Source organism: Linepithema humile, chromosome 1, assembly GCF_040581485.1.
Source record: "Linepithema humile isolate Giens D197 chromosome 1, Lhum_UNIL_v1.0, whole genome shotgun sequence".
In the NCBI taxonomy this organism is placed as follows: Eukaryota; Metazoa; Arthropoda; class Insecta; order Hymenoptera; family Formicidae; genus Linepithema; species Linepithema humile.
The window spans coordinates 37,147,334-37,170,973 of NC_090128.1; the positions used below are offsets into that span (position 1 = coordinate 37,147,334).

The window sequence follows — 23,640 nt, forward strand, 5'->3', positions numbered from 1 at the left end:
TGTCTGCAAACGACACCATATCTACATAAATGTAATGTATAAAGAAAAATGAAAAGTGGTACAATAAGGTTTCTGGCGAAGATCCACCTCTTGGATGGTGCGGAAGACCACTATATTAAAATGGTTAAAATAAAATTAAAATACTAAACTATCCGATGTATAATTACATTGGTATGCTTTGTCTAGATTACTTTTGTGTTAAATAAGATAGTCATAAATATTTTTTAAGTAAAAACATGTTTCTTTTATTTTCAATCAATTCTTTCCTTTACTTCTCAATGTATCTTGCTATTTACAAAAGATATTATGCATTTATAATGTGATTTTTCACGTTAATGTGTAAAATTGAAACATATAAATAAATTAATAATATATTAAATGTTACCCATACAGCACAGAAAGTTGAAATAACGTTGCTGAGACGTTGCAATGTTGAATGTTGAAGTGTAAAGGTTTTTTCAACATTGAATCTATGTTGAGTTTTCTATATTGATTATTAAATGTTGCTATAACGTAGAAACAACATTTAACAATTATTATCTTTTGAAATAATATAATAATTATTACAATAATTATTAATAAGAAATAATAATATAATTATATATATATATAATTTATTATATCATATAAAATTCTAAAAAATATATTAATTTAAATATGTATATTAATTTGTTGGTTTTTTTTAAAGGAGCAATATATAATAATAATTTTGTCATGTGTATACATATATCAAGAGACACGGTAGTGTCTCGCGCCAAGTTTACGCGCAGCGCATATGACGCGCGCGACATGACGCGAGACCGACCGTGTATCTTTACGCGAGACCGAAAGTTGAGACGAGCCGAGATTATCGGATCTCAATAACGGTTGGGCCGATCGATTTCAAAATAATCTCAATCGATAGCGCGTATGCGATTTATATTATTAAAGTATGCTTGTTTTTGCCGTACGTGCTGTATATTATGAGATATTAATTGCTAAAGTTAAAAAAATGTCGTAAAAATCATGATCGCCTGAAATGTCGCCTCAAAATGTCGCTTCAAAATGTCGCTTGATTGAAATTTTAGACGGTAGGTGCGCTGGTATAGCGATGATGAACATATATTATGTCATATGTCATAAAAAGTATTATTTTAATCACATGTATTATAGAATCAACGATTCTATATTTTAATATTTTAATGAATTAATAAATAACGCAAGTGTTAATAATAATAAATAACGCAAGTGATATTAAATAATAAAAAAAAACGCAAGTGAAAGTGAAATGTGTATGTGTATATATGTATACTACCAGCTGATATCTATATTATAATAAATAACGCAAGTGATTAATAAATAACGCGTGTTAATAATAATAAATAACGCAAGTGATATTAAATAATAAAAAAAAACGCAAGTGAAAGTGAAATGTATGTGTATGTGTATATATACCCGGTAAAAAATTTCTCATATATAATCATGTAGCATTTAATAGAGTTATACAATATTTTACATAATTGTGTAAAAATATGTATAATTATACATGACGAAATATAAAACGTTATATATATATATATATATATATATATATATATATATATATATATATATATATGTCAATTGGCTATTTTGACGACAGTGACAAATACGCTATATTATTGTATACATTAGAGTACATTGACTTCCCGACGTATACATCACAAAAATTTTTGCAATGTATACGTCAGAAAGTTAATGTATAAGCAATTAACTATGGATTGGCTATTTCGACGACAGTCCAAAATTATGTACAATGATATATTGTTTGATTAGTTTGGCGACCCTATCATATTATATGAAATAATTAAATGTGCTTATTTGTGTATTAAATGAAACAATTAAAACACATTTTTTGATAAAAAATTTAAATGCGAATATTCCATCAATTATGCAATACTTATTATAAGAATTAATTAGAGAACATAAAAAAAAATGCTTGTGCAAAAATTAATATAAAAAATCTATACAGGGTGGGCCATTTTAATCCATCCACGCAAATAACTCCGAAGGTATAGGTGATAGCGAAAAATAACTCGTACAAAAGTTGTAGGGTTCAAAGGGAGCCAACCGTTGATGACCTTGAACTTGACCTCGAAGTCGATTTTCAAAGTCATTTTAAGATTAACAAGTGTTTTTTAAATGGAAACCCCTATTTTTGATTCCAAAATCTAATAGCTGGTGTCAAGAGCTTTTCAAAACACTATAATGAAGTTATTTTTCATTAAGTACTTTTCGAGTTATGAGGCTTGTAAATTACAGTATTTTGACATAAAATACAAAATATCTTGTAAAACATTCAATTTTTGGGAATTTTACCTTAATACTTTTATGCATAAAATAATGAGACGAATCAATTGGTATAAAGAAAACACATAGTTGCTTTCAAGAAAAAATATGTAATTTGCAACATGCAACTGCATACTTTTTCTTGAAAGCAACTATGTGTTTTCTTTATACCAATTGATTCGTCTCATTATTTTATGCATAAAAGTATTAAGGTAAGATTCCCAAAAATTGAATGTTTTACAAGATATTTTGTATTTTATGTCAAAATACTGTAATTTACAAGCCTCATAACTCGAAAAGTACTTAATGAAAAATAACTTCATTATAGTGTTTTGAAAAGCTCTTGACACCAGCTATTAGATTTTGGAATCAAAAATAGGGGTTTCTATTTAAAAAACACTTGTTAATCTTAAAATAACTTTGAAAATCGACTTCGAGGTCAAGTTCAAGGTTATCAACGGTTGGCTCCCTTTGAACCCTACAATTTTTGTACGAGTTATTTTTCGCTATCACCTATACCTTCGGAGTTATTTGCGTGGATGGATTAAAATGGCCCACCCTGTATATACAGAAATTTATATACATAAATAATATATATCCTTTCACATAATATGGTCAAATCGCCGTATTAAACCAAACAATGTAATATTGTAATTTTATACTCGCAGAAATAGCAATCTATAGTTAATTGTTTATACAAATTTACTGATGTTCCATACTATAAAAAATTTTATAATGCATATGTCAGAAAGTGATATGCTTCGATGTATGCAATAAAATAATTGCAGTGTAACTTCTATTTCTTTTATTTAAGTAAAAGTGTGTGAGACAAAATCAGCAATATTATATTCTATCTCTCTCGGTATTATTTAGCTCCCTCTTCTATTGTGCTAACTATGTTATATATAACTGACTTTATTTATCAAAAATAATTTATTTAACACGAATAATATAACATATTTAAAAATTTAATATTCTCTATCAAAATTTAAAAAAAAGCGAACTTCTAGAAAGAGAAAGAAAGATATAACAATAAAATAGCATGCCTTGCAAAAATAAACGGACTTAAGTAAGTACATGTGAATAAGACTCATTGTAAGGCAATGTGGATGCACTGTAATGTGATAAAATATGTTATGTTATTTGGGAGCAAGTAAAAGTATTTAAAGTACATATTAAAACATGATTGATATTTCTGTTTTTGATGTGGTGTGAATAGTGAGTGTAACTGTGTATATAATCATGTCTCTCATAGGACTACAATAATTAATTAAAGCTTCTTACTTCAAGTGTTAAGTAAAGTAATACACACAACACTACACTTTTGCAATTAAAAGATATTACTGTGTTCATGTAATAAATAAGTGTTGCAAATAAAATACATTTATGCTAAGATTCTGATTTTTATAATTAACATAAACGGATTTTTATAATTAATATTAACACAATAAAATGAACAGCTTACTGTTTCTATTAATATTTTAAACATATATGTATATGTGTGCGATGTGTAATATTCTACATATTGAATTGTCACTGCTGTCAAAGAAGCTGTTAGAAGAGAATCCATTTTCAAAGCACGAGATTCTTTCCAGCGAGAGTTTATTATTATTAATTTCCTTGCTACTAGAATTCTGTATAATGTTGTGGAAATATCAATATCTATTTATTCATCAAGTTAAATTCTATAGTTGGACATTTGCTGTTACGTGTTGTGCCATATCAGTGAACAATAAAAATAAAAATAACAATAAAAATCAGTGAACAGAAAATATAATTGTGAACTTAGCTGTGTAACAATATCACAATAACTAATTAGTTTCTTTTATAATGTTTTGAATTTAAGTAGAGCATTAGAATTCTATATTGTTGTGATAAATGATAGTTATTACGGTATTTATGTAATATATAACAGTGCAATGCATGAATGAAATTCATTTGTGGCATAAGATTTTTATAATTTTAAGGTTATTTGTTTACTATTTTTAATAATATTTAATAAGACATATATGTATATACGCTGACAAATTATATAGAGAGATTATATGCACTGTTATATATTGCATAAATATCGTAATGTGTCATTTATCACACAATACAGAATTCTAATGCTCCATTCAAATTTAAAAGAATATGAAAGAAACTAATTATTGAGAAGTATTGTTATACAGCTAAATTCACAATTATATTTTCTGTTATTGTTCACTAATATGGCACAACACGTAACAGCAAATGTCCAATTAGAATTTATCTTGATGAATAAATAGATGTTGATATTTCCACAACATTACACAGAATTCTAGTAGCGAAGAAATTAATAATAATAAATTCTCTCTGGAAAGAATCTTGTGTTTTGAAAATGGATTCTCTTCTAATAGCTTCTTGGCAGCAGTGACAATTCCACATGTGAATTATTATTAATACTACACAACATGCATGTATGTCTTGTTAAATATTTATAAAAACAGTAAGCAGATAACCTTAAAATCAAAATCAGAATCTTGTAGCACTAATGTATTTTATTTGCAGCACTGTTATGTATTGCATGGCACAGTAATTTTAATCGCAATAATATAGTGTTTTATTACTTCACTCAAAGTTTTAATTAGCTTTCATTAATTATTATAGTCCTATGACATGATTAAATACACAATTACACTCATTATTTACAGATCACACCACACGTCACAAACAGAGATATCAATCATGTTTTAATATATACTTTGAATATTTTTACTTGCTCTCAAATAAAATATTTCATCACATTACGGTGCATCATCATTTGACACCATTGACTAATCACAGTCGATTATTCTTCCATAATTTATCTGTGATTGGTCAATTTCTTACGGCTTACAGCTTACGGCTTTATTATAAACCAACCCTTAGTTTTAGACTGTGTTCGTTATGCTCGCTTACATGCTGAAAGCATCATTCTATCTTTCTTCGACGCATAATGAACAAGAAAGACAGACTGATGCTTTCAGCGCGTAAGTGAACATAACGAACGCAGCCTTATTCACATATACTTCAAGTCTGTTTGTTTTTTAGGCACACTATGTACCGTTATATCTTTTTTCCTTTTTGTTGATCTCAAAATACAGTTTTTAAAAATTTTAAGAAAGAATGCTTAATTTTTAAATTGTATTATTTATATTTATGCAACAAACCATTTTTGATAAATAAAGCAAACTGTATAACATATTGGAGTTAGTACCGAATAGGAAATAAGCAAATAATGCCGAGCCGAGAGAGTTAAGGCCGGTATTCATAGTCGATTCTTATAATTAAGACCGTTTTAAGTATAGTCTTAAGATGTCATAAGCCAATCACAGAGCCGTATTAGCGTCTTAAGGCTTTACTTAAGACGATCTTAAAATAAGAACGGACTATGAATACCGACCTTAGAGTCTGATAGGTACTGTTGATTCTGTCTCACACATTTATCTAAATGAGAAAAATATGTTATCTTTTATAACAAGACGTGCTCTCTTTGCCTCTCTATCAGTTTCTATATACTTTTATGTTTCATAATCTAGTGAGGGCCTATCCAGACAAACTTGCATAGTCGCATAAACATATACAAGGAAATTAATTGGTTTATAAGCAAATGCATAAAGAAATGGACCAATCAGTTTCCTTATGCATATGTTTATGCGACTATGCAAGTTTATCTAGATAGGCCCTAACTGTTGTTACTACACAAAAATAAACAAAAATCTTAATTAGAACTGAATAGTTATCATAATAATGAATTATGAATTTAATCATATAGTTTTGCGCAGTTTAACGGACATGTTGATACGTGTCAGTGCATCTGTGTACATGAGGCGTAACTTGCGTAAAATGCGGATCCGCATTGCTTTCTCTCTTCTTTTGATGATTTCGAAATAATGTTGATGATTTTATTAATAAACTTGCTTTCTATTGTTGCACTGAAATTTTCCTTCTTGCTTTTGTCAAATATTAAATATATACATATTTCTTTAAATACAAAGAGAGTATAATAGTTTAGCTATAAAAAAGGAACCTATTGATATAATTAAATATTATTTTTATTTTATTTAAATATTACTTCTATTTTATTATTGGACGCTGTATTAAGATGCATTTTAGGTAACTAAAATTAATAATATAAATGTATTTCGAAATATACTCTGATAGTAGTGAAAATCCATATTTCGCGTGTTATTTATATATAAATATAGATTTGCAGTATTGTCATTATTTTAGACTGCATATGACTGTATATAAACTTTAATAAATAATGAAGAAAGAAAAATTTTTAAATAGAAAAAAATGCTCTTTTCTTATCTTTTGAATTAATAGAATGTATCATTGAAGCATTAAAGGAATGAGGAATGAAATTTCAATGCAACATTAGTGCAATTAAAATGAACGCCTTAAACTGAAATTTTTCTTGGAATACTTTCTATATATAAGTTTTTTATGTAAAATTCTGAAATAGTTTAAAATTTCTACGATTTTTTATTTTATAATTTCTGAAGAAAACTTACAAAATTTGAAAAAGTTTACAGAATTTTTTGAAGTTCTTTATAAATTAAAAACATTTCTTGAAAAATATTATGTGAAAATATTTTCACTAGGAATAAGACATGGACTATGAATACCGGTCTTCAAATTTAAAGAATTTACTAATTGGAATATTACTTATCCTAAGGTTTTATCTTATGGAACGAATCTATTTGATTTCCTCAATGTTACTCATAAAGTTATAAGCACAAACCAAATCTGTTTGATTTTTTAAATCTTAATTTCTTTATTCAGATAAGTATAATTTTAGAATATTTATTTTCTTTTATAACATTTTGAATGTAATCTTTTTTTCTGTTTTATATGTTTAGATAGAAAACAAATTAATAAAGAAATAAAGAAAAATAAGTGTAATGTTTACAAAGTGTAAAATATATATATAAGAAAAATAAAGAACATCAATTACATAAGAAATTTCATAAATTATGCAATATAAAATCATTTTCTATCAGGCAAGTATTATATCTAAAACCTTGTATCTGCAATATTAGAAATCGCTCCAAGATTTTGAATGGAAAACAATTGTTCAATCACATTAGTCTGAATAGTTAAAATGCGATTTGTCAATTCTTTCCTTATCTGAACGATTAATAGCATTGTTTAGACACAAGACTTAAATAGACATAGAACATAACTGCTTATAATGTAGAATAACTGCTTATAATATAAAAGTAATACATAAACATCAAAGTTACAAAAGATTACATTCATAAGTTCAAAAGATTACATTCATACATAGATAGATACAATATCCTCGTATGCAAATAAATCTAATCACAAATTGAACTTAAATTATTATATTCCTACATATGAGTGAAAATTATTGTAATACATGAAATATCACATTCTATCAGTATAAATTTATACTTGACATATTTTACTTAGTATATCACAAGAATAATGTACTATAGTTACCATGTTTTCTTTAAATTAAAGATATAATCTCTTAGATATTTGTACTTTTTATCAAATGCTAGTAAAGAAACTTTGCATTTATTTGTTATTCTATAGTAAATTTGAATAATTCTATAGTTTTGAATAATAAACTAAAATCAAAATTAAACAACTTTTATGCTTTAAAATAGCTGATTATATAAAGTATAAGACAGTATTGCTTTTTATCACTCTTATTTTAGTTTTTAAATAAAGGCACTTCTTTAAAGTAATGACTTAAAAAGTATGTAAAAATACTATAAAATGTTTACACTCTCTAGCAATTATCATTTAAGTATCTTCATCCTTTTTAACGTATAGCAGCAATATATAGATATACTTATAGACAGACATAAACTTAAAATTACATAATTATAATCAAAATTAAATAACATTACAGATATTGCATTTGTCATTGCACATCCATATATATCTTAAAGTTTCTTTAGTTGAAAGATACTTAATAGAATAAAACTTAAAATATACGTATCTTTTTAATATCGCTAGAAATATTCATGAAATTTCAAAACTCCAACTTGAAGTCAAATAAACTTATTATTGATAGGTATACTTTTGTTCACTGATGCAGTCTTAACTTAAGAAAAGCGAATAAGTATATGACAGACATCAAAAGCAAGAAGGTCTGTGACATCAGAAGAACATCAAAAGTTTGAGAAAGATATTAAAATTCCTGAAACAAAAAGATATATTCATAAAATAATACTTACAATCAATTGAGTATGTTTGTAAAATATACCGATATACTTTTCCTTGCTCTAATAATTAGCAAATAACTATGAAAATAACATAATATATAATTTACTAATTGCATAAATTAGTTAATTATATATTAGTAAAACTGCATATAATTTACTAATTGCATTTACTTTTGTCACATTAATAGTGTAACAATAATTAATTTTCTATTTTAAAAATGTTTTTAAGTATTAACATAATACATACTCACATTGTTTACGAAAAGCTTTTTGTTTATTATGTATCCACGTTTTTATTTGTGGGGATGTACGTTGTGCAAGAGAAGTGTACTGTTTCTTTACTTCTTGTATTTCTCTCAAAGAGGGTAATGTTAAATTTTCCATATGTTTAGCAAATGCATGAAGTGCTGTTTCTTGTTCTTTCTGAGACCAACGAATTCTTTTAGTTTTTCCATATGGCGATGCTAGTAAAAAAAACCAGTATTGTTAAAGTGATACTTATATACGTATAAATAATATATAATAATAATCATGATATATAAATTTGAGAAAAAAATGAAATGTTAAAAGAAAAAATTATACTAAAAATAAAATAAAAAGTATACTGAAAATTAAATTTAAAAAGAAATGTTGTTAAACATTATACTAAAATAGGTACATGAGATTTACAAACACTTTTGTGCCATAATTTCTTATAACTTGTAACTCTTATAACTCATAACTTTTATATAATCTCTATGATATATATATATATATATATATATATACAGGGTGATTCAAAATAACCTGATGTCCTTGCAATGCCATATTCTTAAGCGAATTCTGAGACGATTTTTCCTTTTACAAAATTTTGTCCGAAGCTTAGTTTTCGAGTTATAATTGAAAATAGATAGCAACTTACGAGTTCGGTACAACAGGCAGGCAGGGACGCGCAACGTATAATGAGACTGTCAAGTGTTTACTATCGTCTCATGACGCATTACACCGTCTCTGTCTGTCCGTTGTACCGAACTCGTAAGTTGCTATCTATTTTCAATTATAACTATCGGACTCGTAAGTAGCAAACTATTTTCAATTATAACTCGAAAACTAAGCTTCGGACAAAATTTTGTAAAAGGAAAAATTGTCTCAGAATTCGCTCAAGAATATGGCATTGCAAGGACATCAGGTTATTTTGAATCACCCTGTATATATAAGATACAAGACTCTGCAAACATTTTTAAACAATTCTTAGAAAAATAAAACATACAACATTAAAATTTCACATATTTAATGTAAAATACTCACTTGAACGTTTTTGTTTTTTTTTCCATCGCTATTCCTTTGTTGATTATGTATTATATCATCAGGTAAGTCATATAAATTTGTGTCTGAAATAAATGTTTGTGAATATTTGAAAGGAATTATATATATATATGTATATATATTGTATAGAAATAGAATATTATGCATAAGAAATACAAATGTAAAATGTTATTACCTGAATGTATATTTTCTTTATTTGAGCTATTAAAGTTGTTCTGTTTTGCTTCTTCATCACTTTCGGAACTGTTATTTGTTGAAGTTTCGTCATCTGAAATATTTTTATTTCCTTGAACTGCTTCCAAATATTGTGAAACTTTTAATATATCTCTGCTTGCCAATGGTTGTCTATAATGATCCTTATGTATTTTCTCAGAATGACCCATAAATGTAGCAAGATCAGATACATCAATCTCATCAAGATTTAATTGAATACAGTATGTTGCCACATGCTTCCGCAATTCTGTAGCACGCAAAGTAGTAGACTGACTTGCATTACATTCTTCTGCAAATTTTCGTAATAAAATGCAGGCTTTAAGATGTCTAAATCTTTTTTTATTATAGCCAGGTAATGCAAATACGTAAGGATTTGTTTTAGGTATTTCAGCTTCTTTGCGAAATTTTAAAATTAAATTAATACTTTCAAATAACTGCTTTGTTAATAAAACGGGCACTCCACGGCCCAATTTGCCCCTAATACAGAATCGAATATATTTTTCCGCAATTTTTTTATTTTTTTTGATAATAATGTATAAATGTCGGTATTTACGTTTTCATGTAGTTTTTCGTAACTTTGGAAATCTTCAATAAGAATTCGCTCCATTTCTCCCGACCGTCGTCTATTAAATACAAGTACAGATATTAGTGTAGCTTCTGCTAAAGAAAGCCAACTATGATAAGAAAAGGATTGTTGTAGTGTTGTAAAAGCTTCAATTCGCTTTTTTTCCAAATATTTATATAATATTTTGATATCTTCCAATGATGGTAGAATAACTTTTTTACGTCTTTTCTGAGCTGATTGTGTTTCCATAACAGTCTTATTTACACTTGTCCCAATATCAACAACTAATAACTTTAAGAAGTCTTTAACTAGTTTCTTTTTTTCTGAATCTTCCCTCTTTATACATTCTGCGATAAGAAGATTTCCAATGTGTTTAATTAAAGTGGATAAGTTTGCCGCCACTGCAGGAGCTTCATATATTTTTTCTTCATCATTATATCTTGCAACTATATTTATCGCATGGATACAGTCATCATATACTGCTGGACGATATAGCGATTCAAAGTTTTTTATATTTTTATTTATACTTTTTAATGCCAAAAGGAAGCGGCCAAGAAGACGCAATCTTGCACGTATCATGTCATGATGATGTTGAGATTTGTATTTAATGCAGAGTTTATTTCCAAATAAAATCAATAATTCATCATATCTTATAATGCGTGTAATCTCGTCTTCACGCATGACTGGAAATACCATTTTCTTCAAAGTTTCATTTGCCGAAGAATGTAACCTGCACATAATTTTTCTACCCATTATCATAATACATTTATTCTTCCGAAAATCTTTTCCAAAGCAGGTTCGAGAATGATGACGTATTGTACTTTTTGCAAAGAAACCTTTACATTTTGAGCAAGCAATAAAATCTCTGGCGAGCTTGTTATATTTTTCATTGGGACGTCTAGATACTATAAGTTGTCCATTATTCAATGTCGAATTTGTATTAAATTTAAAATTGCCATTTTTTCGTAAAATTTCTATAATTTTTTTCCTTTCTGTGTTATTTTTGGGTAAAGCCGTAAACCTTTTTACATCCAATTCATTACGATGTACTTTTTCTAGATGTCGTGCAAGTTGTGTTTGCAATTTTGAACAAAATATACAATAGTTTTTTTTAGGAGATCTTGCATTAGAAGTCTCTACATACATATTTTCATCGTTGCATCCATTACCATTAATTTGCGAGGCATCTAAACTTGACATTGAAGTTACAGTTGTGTTTAAGCTTGATTTGCGTTTTTGTGGCAGTTCATTATCCGATAAATGTTCATCTTCTGATGGTACATATTCTGATTCACTACTTTCTTTACCATTTTCAACGTCTGTAAAAAAAAGATGTAGATTAGGTAAGTATTGGGTTTAATTCATTTCGTTCATTACCTTAGTTATCTCAACTCATGACATCAAAAGCGAAAAAATTCATGTTCAAAATTCTTGCAAAATATATCTTGAAATAAAAATATATATACAATGATATTTGTAATTAATTAAATAACTTAATAAAGTATAGAAAAAAAACTTTCTTTTTGCTTTAGTAATCAATAACTGTAATAATAAATCGATAATAAGCTATAAAATTAAAAATCACATTAAAAAATCACATAATTGAAAAATAATTTATATTTCCGAAAATTTTTCTTTTGCTTAATAACTTTTTTGAACTGTACTAAATATAACAAACAGATATAAAGTTGTGTGTTATTTGGTTTTTAATTAGATATATCACATTAATTTTATTGATATTTATCAAAACAGAAGAAAAAAGTTTTCTGAGTATTTTATAAAGTCTAAATTAATCTTATCTTATAAATATATCTTTTTATTTGAACTATCTTATAAGAATTCTTCATAAAATTTTCTCTTTTTTTATCATAAAGCTAAAATCTATAATAAAGGACCAAGAATCTTAATAAATTTACAAAAATAATCAAAAAGAGCTTTTACAATTTACATACCAAGTGTTGATGATATTTGGACATTTGCTTCATTTCCTATTTGACTCACATTTTGACATGTAATAGAATTACACGTATCATCTACAAATATAAATTTTTAAAAATATACGTATAATTTGTTATAAAATTAAAATCAAAATTAAATACTTAAAATTAAAAAGTTAATTATAAAATATGATATATTTTAATAATAAAAACTGCTTAGAAACTTGCAAACAATCTGTGATATCTCATATATAATATTAGCAATTTAAAGTTAGGAAAACATTTTATTATTATCGAAATATCATACTCAGGTTTTTACTTTTCAATATAGATAATAAAGACAATTGTTATAACATAAATTTTCATATATTATTGCAAAAAATATATATTGTTTATGATGTCCATTGTAACAAATTTAATACTTCAAAAAGGATGTCAGGATCATTTACTATATTTTGTATCTAGCTCCTATAATAATATTCATGTGTTTTTACATCTAAACATTCCTAATCTTAGCAATCAAAATTATAACTACATGAAAATAGTGATTAATAACTAGGTGGTCACATTGTTAATTTTAATTTTACATTTACAAGAAAATACGCGAAAGATATATTGTAAGAGTAATGTAAAATCTCAATTTGAACTATATTAAAAAATAACTTCCATTCTGTTTTATTTTGATATTAATATAGTTTTTGAAATATTTAGTTTTAAATCCTATAAATGACTGATTCTACTATTTTACAAATTCCTCAAAAATATTAAATATAATTAACTTTTACATACCAGTAGTATTAAAAGATATTCTTCTAACACAATCATCTAAAATAAATGTAGATGGAGATATGTTAAGTAAATCTGTAAACAAAAAAATAGAATGAAAACAAATAAGCTTATTTAATAATGCATAACAGCAAGTGATAATGAATTCAGGTATTACTTACTGCATAAGAAATATTAAGCTTCATTAATTTTTTTTGTAATATTCAACATATTCAATTATAATACAATCAAAATTGGGAAAGTTACTTTTTAAAAGTTACTTTTAATTTGTCATCGTTATTTTTTAAATGTTAAACCAATATCAAATTTAAAAATTTATTTTTTAAATGTTTTTGTTCAAATATTATTAAAAGCAATATAATCTTAATTTCAAAATACCACACAAATTTAAAGAGAAATATTTTAAAATGCTTAAAATGCAAATAAAAATTGTTGATTCATTAAACTTATAAATATAGCAAAATTTATACGTTTTTGCACTGTTGATCTTATGTTCAAAAATTTTAATGTGAATTTTTAATTTAAAGTAAAGACAGTTTGTTTTTAAAATATGCAGCTAATGTATCATAGAACTACACTAATATATGATTGATTTATGATTATCTTTATACTTAAGATATTTTAAATATAAAAAATAATATACTAATTAAAGATTAAATACATAAACAATACATCAGAAATAGGTTCAAAATGTAAAAAGTAACAATAAAAGAAAATGTTAAATTCGTTGTTACTAAAAAAAATATAAGTATGTTACTGTTTCAGAAAGAATAAAGTAACAATAACACGTTACAATAACATGTTACTTCCCAAACTAGAAAATAAGAAACATACCTGTTAATGAGACGTCCATGTTAATATTGTCAATTTCCAGATTATTTTCAACTGCATTACATGTCTGTATACTTGCAGGTTCTGACAAAGGTTCTAACAAAAACAATTATAATGATGTAATCAGTAGTTATCATCAAAATAATTTTCAGAAGTAACTAGTATTATGAAAAATATGAAAATAAATTTACCACAAGATAATAAAATTTCAACATCTTGCCAGACTTCATTGAATTTATCAGTTCTTTCATTGCTTATGTCTTTATCGATGCTTACTGATTTACTAATTGATTTACTAACCAAATCTAATATTAAAATTGAAAAATATATTATCTTTCTTTAAAACTTATAAAATAGATTATAGATAATTCATAATATTAAAAATACTAACCACAAGGTAAAAGCACATCTGAAATTCCATTAATATTACAGTCTATATTTTGTATTTCACTGTGACATACGTTCTCATTTTTATTCAAAATTGTATTAATATCTGATATAAGAAAAAAGATATATTAGTACTTTGTTCATATAATCAAATAGTAATTGCAGATATAATCTATAATTAGTTAAATATACCAGATGTAGGAAGATCAATGGTTTTTTTATAAGAACAGTTTTTTTCTGTTTCTAGTCTATCGTTACTCTTATTTTCGTTAATTATACTAGAAGATGCTCGAAGATCAGTGCTCTCCTGATAATAGCAATCTTTCTTTTCTGTTGCCGCTCCGTCCTTACCCATATAGGATTTTGCAATCGGCCCAATACTGGACCAGTAATGATTGCCTGAATTGCAGTACTGGCAACACTACTGGCTCAGTTTTGGCGCAGCGTCGGATGATAAGTTTGTCCCAATACTGATAAACGATACTGGTTCAGTGTAGTTAGCCTGCACTGATCCAGTGTTGATCTTACGAACGGTCCAATACTGGTTGCCAGAGCTACCAGCACTGGCTCAGTGTTGTTTGAAAGATTAGTATTATTATAATTTTAATAAAATTATAAAAATTGTATATGATTGATTTATGTTTTAAGATTATACTTAAGAAAATCTTATATATAAGAACCGACTATATATATGACTACTGGTTTATGATTGCCAAGTTTTTAATAATTCTAAATTTAGTAAATGTTAATGCAGCCTAATATATAGAAAACATGGAAATATATATTTTGAATACTCACTGTTATGTATTGGAACATCAAACGTTTCTATATTACTATCTTTGCTTTGAATCTCAGTTGGACAACTATTTCCATTTTCGATGATTACTGCGTTGATATCTGATGTAGAAAAAAAGTATATTATGTATTTCATTCATATCATGAAATATTGAATAAAATTGTAATGGATAAAATATATTAATTAATCGTACTAGAAGATGTTGGAACATTACTGGTGTCTAGATAATCACAATCCTTAATTTCTATTTCTGCTGTTTCTGGTCTGTCATACCTTCTACTTTCATCAGTGACTGTTATGGTTGGTTTATCTATATCTTAATGTAATAGCAAAAAAGAAAATGTGCATTATATTCTAGCTTTCGTAATAGAAATGTACTTAGAGAGACTGGCATAAATTTTTTAATACGCTCTTACAAAATTATTTATGATTAAGTTTCAGTTATATGCGTTTTGTTTTAATATGTATTAATTACTGTTATTTATTGGAGAAAACAATAATAACTTAAATATTATTTTAAAAAAAATTAAATTTAGTATTAGTGAACATTCATGCGAAACACATATATATGTATATTAAAAAGAAAAAACTTTTACGGAATATTAGTCTTATTTTTACAAATTATAAATAATGAAACATGTGAATATGTCTTTAGAAAGTGACTGTCGAAATTTGTTATATTATATTATCTCGTATATGTCATGAAACAATGAATAAACTCTTTAACATGATATTACTTTAAAAAATAATTTTACTTTAAAATATTACTTTATTCAATAATTACAATATTACTTTAAAAAATAATTTTAAAATTTAGCCTTGAAAAGTAACATTTATCATGAAAAACTAGTATAGAAACTAGTATGAAAGAAATTATATTAGAAAAAAAGTTTTACAAAATATTTACAGAATATTTTACAAAACTTTTATAGAATATTATTTTTATTCTTACAAATTATTAAGTCAAACATATATATGTGTAATTAGGAAGTGGATTATTGCCAAAATTTCTAACTACTCTAAATTTGCTAAATGTTAATGCATTTATGCCAATCTTTAATACATGGAATAGATGAAAATATTTTGAACACTCACTGTTATGCATTGGAACATCAAACATTTCAATACCACTCTCCTTGCTTTCAGTTTCAGTTGAACAATTGTTTCTATTTTTTTCAATGATCACTGGGATATCTGATGTTTCCAGTTCGTCGTTTCCTTTATTTTCGTCGATGATTGATTTATTAATTGGAAAAAAGAAAAATATACATTCTAGCATTTATAGAAACATACTTAAAGAGATTGATATAAACTTTTTGATACACCTACAAAATTTGTGATAAAAAAAACTTTCAATCATGCGTTTTATTTGGTTATGCATTCATAATGACTGTATTTGAAAAAAAAGTATATTATGATCGGTATTCATAGTCCGTTCTTATTTTAAGATCGTCTTAAGTAATGTTTTAAGACGCTAATAGGGCTCTGTCACATTTTAAGACTGTACTTAAAACGGTCTTAAATATTAGAATCGACTATGAATACCGGCCTATATGCATCTCATCCATATCATGAAATATTGAATAAAGTTATAATGGATAATAATATATTGATAATATACTGATAATATAGATAATAATATTAATTAATCGTACCAAAAGATATTAAGACATTAGTGTCTTTATAATTGTAGGTCTTAATTTCTGTTTCCGATTTGTCGTTTTCTTTATTTGAGAAAATGATAATAATTTACAGATTATTATTAAAAAATAATTTGAAAGTTAGCATTATTAAGTAATCTTTATAATACAAAACAAACATATATTTAAAAAAAGAACATTGCGAAACATTATTCTCAGTTTTTTATGAATACTCAAACATGAATATATTGTTAAAAAGTGTATAATTGCTAAAATTTCTCTGAATTTAGAAAATGTTAATATCTAATACAAAAATAAAAAAGAAATATGCATTACATTTTAGCATGTACAGTAGAAACGTTTTTGTATTCATTGTATTCATGTATTCATAAAAGTCGTTGTGTTAATATCTAACATAAGAAAAAAAGTATATTACTATTGACATATTAAATAATTGATGATATTAATTAAATGTATCAGAAGTAATGATTTTTAAAGTAAATAAATATTACATTACATTAATGCTTATGAAAAAAAGTCAAATAATTAATGCAATAATTAATAATATTGTACTTACCTTTGAATACGCAGGTATTCGTAGTCCTTTCATAATCATAATTTTTGTATTTTGTATTTCTCTTTCTACTTTGGAAATAAATTTTTTTACAAAACACACGTGGTTTATTTGCAAATATATTCTGTTTTATTTCGTGTAATATAGCTTTGTTATCTGTAATGATAAAAAAGATATTCAATAGTAATCTATTTAATAATAATAATTCAGTTTTTTAATTCAATATGTCATATTTATAAAGTTTTTTCTTCAAACTAAAATAATATTACATGTGACTTTTATATTAAAACAAATAAAGCTTTGATGAAGCTCTCTCTCTCTCTACTATAAGTAAAAATCTTTTAATTAATCAATTGCAATTAATTAGTCATTCTTAAACCATCGTTAAAGAATTGAATTGATATTTATACTTTTTGGAATGAAAACAAATAGAAAAATAATTAGACATTAAAATTATGATTATTCGTACAATAATGAAAAAATATGAATATTGGATTTAGAGAAATTTGCTATTATATACATTGTAAAATTCTGTATTTTCTTTATAAATAATATAATTACCAAGTAACACAATGAGACTAATGCCTTTTTATCTAAAATTGTACGCACATATCAGAGCATACTCAGCTCTTGCTTTTTCGCTACATCATTTCTCTATATCATTTTCATGCATGTGCTAATATATTTTGATATGCGTGCAATTTCAGTTTAGAAAACATTGATATCCACCGTATAATGGTGATTGATATTACTTACATATAATAATAACATTGAAAACGTATATAAAATATACATTATAAAATATAAAAAAATTCCAACTTACCATTTTTCGCTATAATATTTGCTGGGTACTTACGTCTATCACTGTATGTAGCTTTTGTAACGCCTTTACAAGTAATAAGATTTGATTTGCACACGTGATAAATACCATCATGAAATTTTACTAAGGCGTACATATTAGAATTTCTATTTTCAATACAACTCTTTGGATAATATTTATAGCATGGTTGAATGTGGTTAAAGCGCGAACGTACACGTTTCTACATGTTTCATAGCCGATTATACAAAAAATAATCGTTGCTAAGTTAGTTTGTTTATTGCTAGGTTACTGTTTAATACGAACGTTGCCTTTGTTTCTGCCTGATAATCTTGATGTCGAGAGAGATAGTATCTATAAGGTATCATCGTCTCTGTTTTTCACGTATAATGCCCGTCTATGATTCGCTGGGTCGTACAGTAGCTCTAACCTCTAACTTATCGACCTAATGGCGAATTCCTACTGACAAATATGTTCTGAGCGTATATGTCACGCGTCGCGTCATCCGTCAGCGTCACAAATTAACCAATTAAAGCATCTCATTTTATTGCATGGTAATGGAATGGAATAAAATAGAACAAGATGCGTGACGCGCTCAGTGGGAATTCGCCATAGGCCTAAATTTACAATAGATGTAATAAGCTTTAAGGCGTAAGAAATTGACCAATCATAGTCGATTATTCTTTTATGTTTTGTGAGTGATCAATTTCTTACGGCTATACTTATTGTAGATCTAGGCTTAGACTAATAAGTTAGGGCTACTGCACTACCCAGCGAATCATTGACGGGCAGTGTACTATCTTAGCTAAAAACAAACATATCTTTATACATTATCACACAGTTTGATGACTAATTTATGCTTCGGTATTAATCTTAATCTTAGTCTTAATCTTAAAAAATTGATCAATCACAGACAAATCACAGAAGAATAATCGACTGTGATTATCATTTCTTAAGACTAATAGGCTTTCTACAATAAGCCGTGAGTCGTAAAGTCATAAGAAATTGAGCAATCACAGTCGATGAATTCTTATGTGATTTGTCTGTAATTGGTCAATTTCTTATGACTATACGATTTACGGCTTATTGTAGAATAGCCCTAATGGTGAGTGCCGAGACAGAAAAGAGAATTTTATATTTGAATGAATATATACAATACATCTTGTTGTAAATGTTGAGATATTCTTTTCTGTAATAAATGTAAATATAATTATGACGCTTGTATGCTTACAATTATAATCATTTAAAGAATTTTTAATTTTTAATTCTTTTTTGCTGTAGTAATTAATTATCTATATTAATTCTTTTTAAGGACAAGTTCAAATTTTGTTGAAAGAAACCAAATTTGCTATTTCTTTCAGAATTGAATTTACATCACTTTCCAAATAAACAACTATATTTCATAAATAATAATGATAGACCAATAGACCAAATAAACCAATTAAAATCAAATACGAACTAAAACTCGTGTCAAATTATGGAATTGCGAACTGAGATTAAAATTCAATAATCATATAATTTTAATGATTATTTTCGTTCTGATTAATTAAATTGTAATCTTTAATTCGCAATTCTTTTGCAATGCGAAGTAGAAATTGAGCATACTTTTGAAATAAATGACTGTATTTTAAATGATTGCTTTTTTAATCAACAAATTTTTTCTCTATTACAAAAATGGTATTTGTAGAATTTCTTGCTGTTGAATCTTCATATATATGTATGAAAGTAGACGATAGGAAATTTTGTGACATCACAGTCTGACGTAATCAACCTCTATAGCAATACAGGGCGCTTGCATGATAGTTATATAAATTTTTAATGTTACACATTCAGCATATAATATGAATCTTATACTTTTTTATGAAATCACTTGTTATATTACATAGAAAATTTCTATATTTTTTCTAATAATTTCTATTTTATATTTATGAATGTTAAATAATGTCGGATATTTCAGATAAATACGTTACTGAGAATTCAGAGCGTTTGGATAGTATGACGACACTTTATATAAAACAACTTTTTTTAACAACATTTTTGTAGATACGCTTTACAGTGGCTGAAAATAAATCCGATGTGTTTTACCTTCTATTTTTAATAATTATAGGAGATACAGAAAAATGGTTCAGACAAAAGTTATTCTATTTTTTGGCTAAATGGAATAAAAAATCCGATCAAATTGAGTCGTCATCGATGCATTAGCATATGTATTTTAATTACAGAAAAGAATTTTTTATTCTAAACAGCTAAAAAGAAATAAAATTGCATTTAAAGAAATCGGTAAAACAGACGGCTCCAGGATCGCCTTACTTGTAGTTTAACCTTGTTTATTGCTAAGTAAAATAATAAGTACTAAGTTGTAATTAACTGTTTATATTATGCTTCATGGTTTCTCGTAACTTATGAGAATCTTGAAACTTTAAGTGCTTCGATTTTGATGATTTTTTAAGAATTAATATTCTTATATTATTCATTAATATTAATATGTATTTGAGCGCAAGTAAATATCACATACATGTTTTTAATAATAATTGATTCATATAAAATAATACTTTCACTGAAACTAGAAGTGTCGTTATAAAATAGTCGTTCCATATAAAGTGTCGCTGTACTAAACGAACGCTATTGTAGGCTACTGTAATTTCGACAGAAAGTTAGATATAATAATAAAGTAACGAGAATTTTGAAGTTTAAAAAATTTCTAATTTTGATGATTTTTTTAACAATTAATATTCTTATCGAGAATTGCGTATTTAAGTATAAGTTAATTTTATATGCGTATATTTACTAATTGATTTATATAAAATAGTTTTTGTTAATCAAGCGATATATCATTTTGTCGTTAAAATAACGTCATATGTTAAATCACACATTTCTCACATATTCTGCTTTGATATATAGTGACATGTCCCATACAGCATACAAGCTTGCAGCAACATTGCAGCAATGTTATAATATTGTACATTGCAGTGCAACGTTGCAGATATATTATACGGATATGAATTTGCAATATCATTCAAACAATATTACAGCAACATTTTAAAAATATTGTAAAAACAATGCCCTATTATGTTCTTTTATTGCTTGAAATATAATAAGTAGTATACAAAAAAATGTTAATAATGCATTATTTTTAATCAAATATTATTTAACATTATTTAATATTATTTTTAATATAATGCAATATTATTAATAAAATAAATATTTATTTATATTATATAATATACAGGGTGAGTCATTTTAAGTGACGCACTGAAATTTCTCAAAAATTATAGGAGATACAGAAAAATGGTTCAGACAAAAGTTGTTCAGGACAATGGGGGTCACCTATTTGTGCTAGTGACTTTGACCTTGAAGTCAATTTTCAAGGTCATTTGAAGGTCAGTTATTTTTTTAAATGGAAACCCCTATTTTTGATTCCAAAATCTAATAGCTGGTGCCAAGAGCTTTTCAAAACACTATAATGAAGTTATTTTTCATTAAGTACTTTTCGAGTTATGAGGCTTGTAAATTACAGTATTTTGACATAAAATATAAAATATCTTGTAAAACAAGTTTTTGAGAATGTTACCTTAATACTTTTATGCATAAAATAATGAGACGAATCAATTGGTATAAAGAAAACACATAGTTGCTTTCAAGAAAAAATATGTAATTTGCAACATGCAACTGCATACTTTTTTTTAAAACCAATGTGTTTTCTTTATATCAATTGATTCGTCTCATTATTTTATGCATAAAAGTATTAAGGTAAGATTCCCAAAAATTGAATGTTTTACAAGATATTTTGTATTTTATGTCAAAATACTGTAATTTACAAGCCTCATAACTCGAAAAGTACTTAATGAAAAATAACTTCATTATAGTGTTTTGAAAAGCTCTTGACACCAGCTATTAGATTTTGGAATCAAAAATAGGGGTTTTCATTTTAAAAAATAACTCTGACCTTCAAATGACCTTGAAAATTGACTTCAAGGTCAAAGTCACTAGCACAAATAGGTGACCTCCATTGTCCTGAACAACTTTTGTCTGAACCATTTTTCTGTATCTCCTATAATTTTTGAGAAATTTCAGTGCGTCACTTAAAATGACTCACCCTGTATATCTATATTTTTATTACCTTTAAACTAAATGATAATAATCAAATAAATAGAAAATTTATCACTATACGGTCACATTGGATCTTTTATGTCTAATAATATTTTTCATGTTAATTTGTGTACATTTTTCACTTAGCAATTTACGTGCCACTATGTCTGTATCAAACTACGCTTTGAAAATTGAAGATTAAAGATTGAAATTTGATCGGAATGAAAGGAGCTAAATTTTTTTTGTTCTGATTAATGAAATTTCAATCTTTAATCTTCAATCTCAATAATAGGCTTTAATATCTGAGATAGGCTTTACTTTGTTGATCTTGAGACTAAGTTTCAAAATCAAAAATACCGGCGCATAGCTTGCTAAGTGAAAAATGTACATAAGTTCACATGAAAAATGTTAAGCATAAAAGATCCAGTCTGACCGTACATTTCCGAAATAATGTTGCATACATATTTTATTGCAATATTGATACATTGTTATTTAGTAATATTTCTGAAAGCGGACATTTTACCGTTGCTGCAACCTTGCAGCAATCTTGTAACAATATTTCACATTTATGCAATGTTGCAATATTGCAATGAAACGTTGTCACAATGTTTCTGCAATCTTGTTGTGCAGTATGAGGTATTTCTCGTTAAGTATTATTTATTGGAGAAAACATTTCCATGTAAGCATGAATGTTTTTGTAAGTTAGTCAAAATAAGTTAGAAATTTTGTAGTTATATTTCGAAATTGTGTTTTATACATATTTTATATTTATACATTATATAGCTGTTTTCTTGCTTTCAATTTCAATTTCTTGTTCATAAAATTATTCGATTATATTATCATTATAATCATAATTATATATTCTTTTATTGCCCTGTATCGAATTGAAATTTTTACATAATCAGTTTATATTTACAATAAAACTAAAAATAATAAATTCCAAGCTATATATATATATTTATACAATTTTCGTTTACTGTCATCGAAATCGCTGATTTAATGTCGTCAATCTATACAGTGTCGCCAAAATGATCGATTAATTGATATAGTTATTATGACGACAGTCGTCAAGGTATACGATTGATCGATAAAATTTCGACGACGGTCGTCACAGTAGCCAGAAGTCGTCAAAGTAGCCAATTCTTATGTAAAATTGTCGTCAGAGTAGCCGATTGACATATATATATATA

At 26.2% G+C, this 23,640-nt stretch overlaps 1 protein-coding gene across 8 annotated transcripts in view; it reads right to left on the reverse strand.

Moving 5' to 3' along the window:
* Positions 1–7,062: 7,062 nt before the first annotated feature.
* The window catches only part of LOC136996984 (uncharacterized), a 22,031-nt gene continuing 5,453 nt past the window's right edge, over positions 7,063–23,640 (reverse strand). For 2 of the 8 annotated variants that reach the window (XR_010887815.1, XR_010887814.1), the window contains 13 exons: positions 17,548–17,700; positions 16,426–16,548; positions 15,524–15,646; positions 15,333–15,431; positions 14,539–14,640; positions 14,339–14,452; positions 14,151–14,243; positions 13,320–13,391; positions 12,546–12,626; positions 9,991–11,912; positions 9,798–9,880; positions 8,762–8,974; positions 7,063–8,485 (listed from right to left, as the gene is read on the reverse strand). Coding sequence is in view for 1 of the 8 variants with exons in the window: in XM_067347015.1 (XP_067203116.1) it covers positions 12,538–12,626; positions 13,320–13,391; positions 14,151–14,243; positions 14,339–14,452; positions 14,539–14,640; positions 15,333–15,431; positions 15,524–15,646; positions 16,426–16,548; positions 17,548–17,700; positions 18,368–18,500 (1,101 nt within the window). In the remaining 7 variants the exon portion in view is untranslated. Of the gene's footprint in view, positions 8,486–8,761; positions 8,975–9,797; positions 9,881–9,990; positions 11,913–12,281; positions 12,627–13,319; positions 13,392–14,150; positions 14,244–14,338; positions 14,453–14,538; positions 14,641–14,726; positions 15,432–15,523; positions 16,334–16,425; positions 16,549–17,547; positions 17,701–18,367; positions 21,408–23,640 lie in introns of those variants that run through there. The other 6 variants (XR_010887812.1, XR_010887811.1, XR_010887813.1 and 3 more) reach the window with 6 other exon arrangements.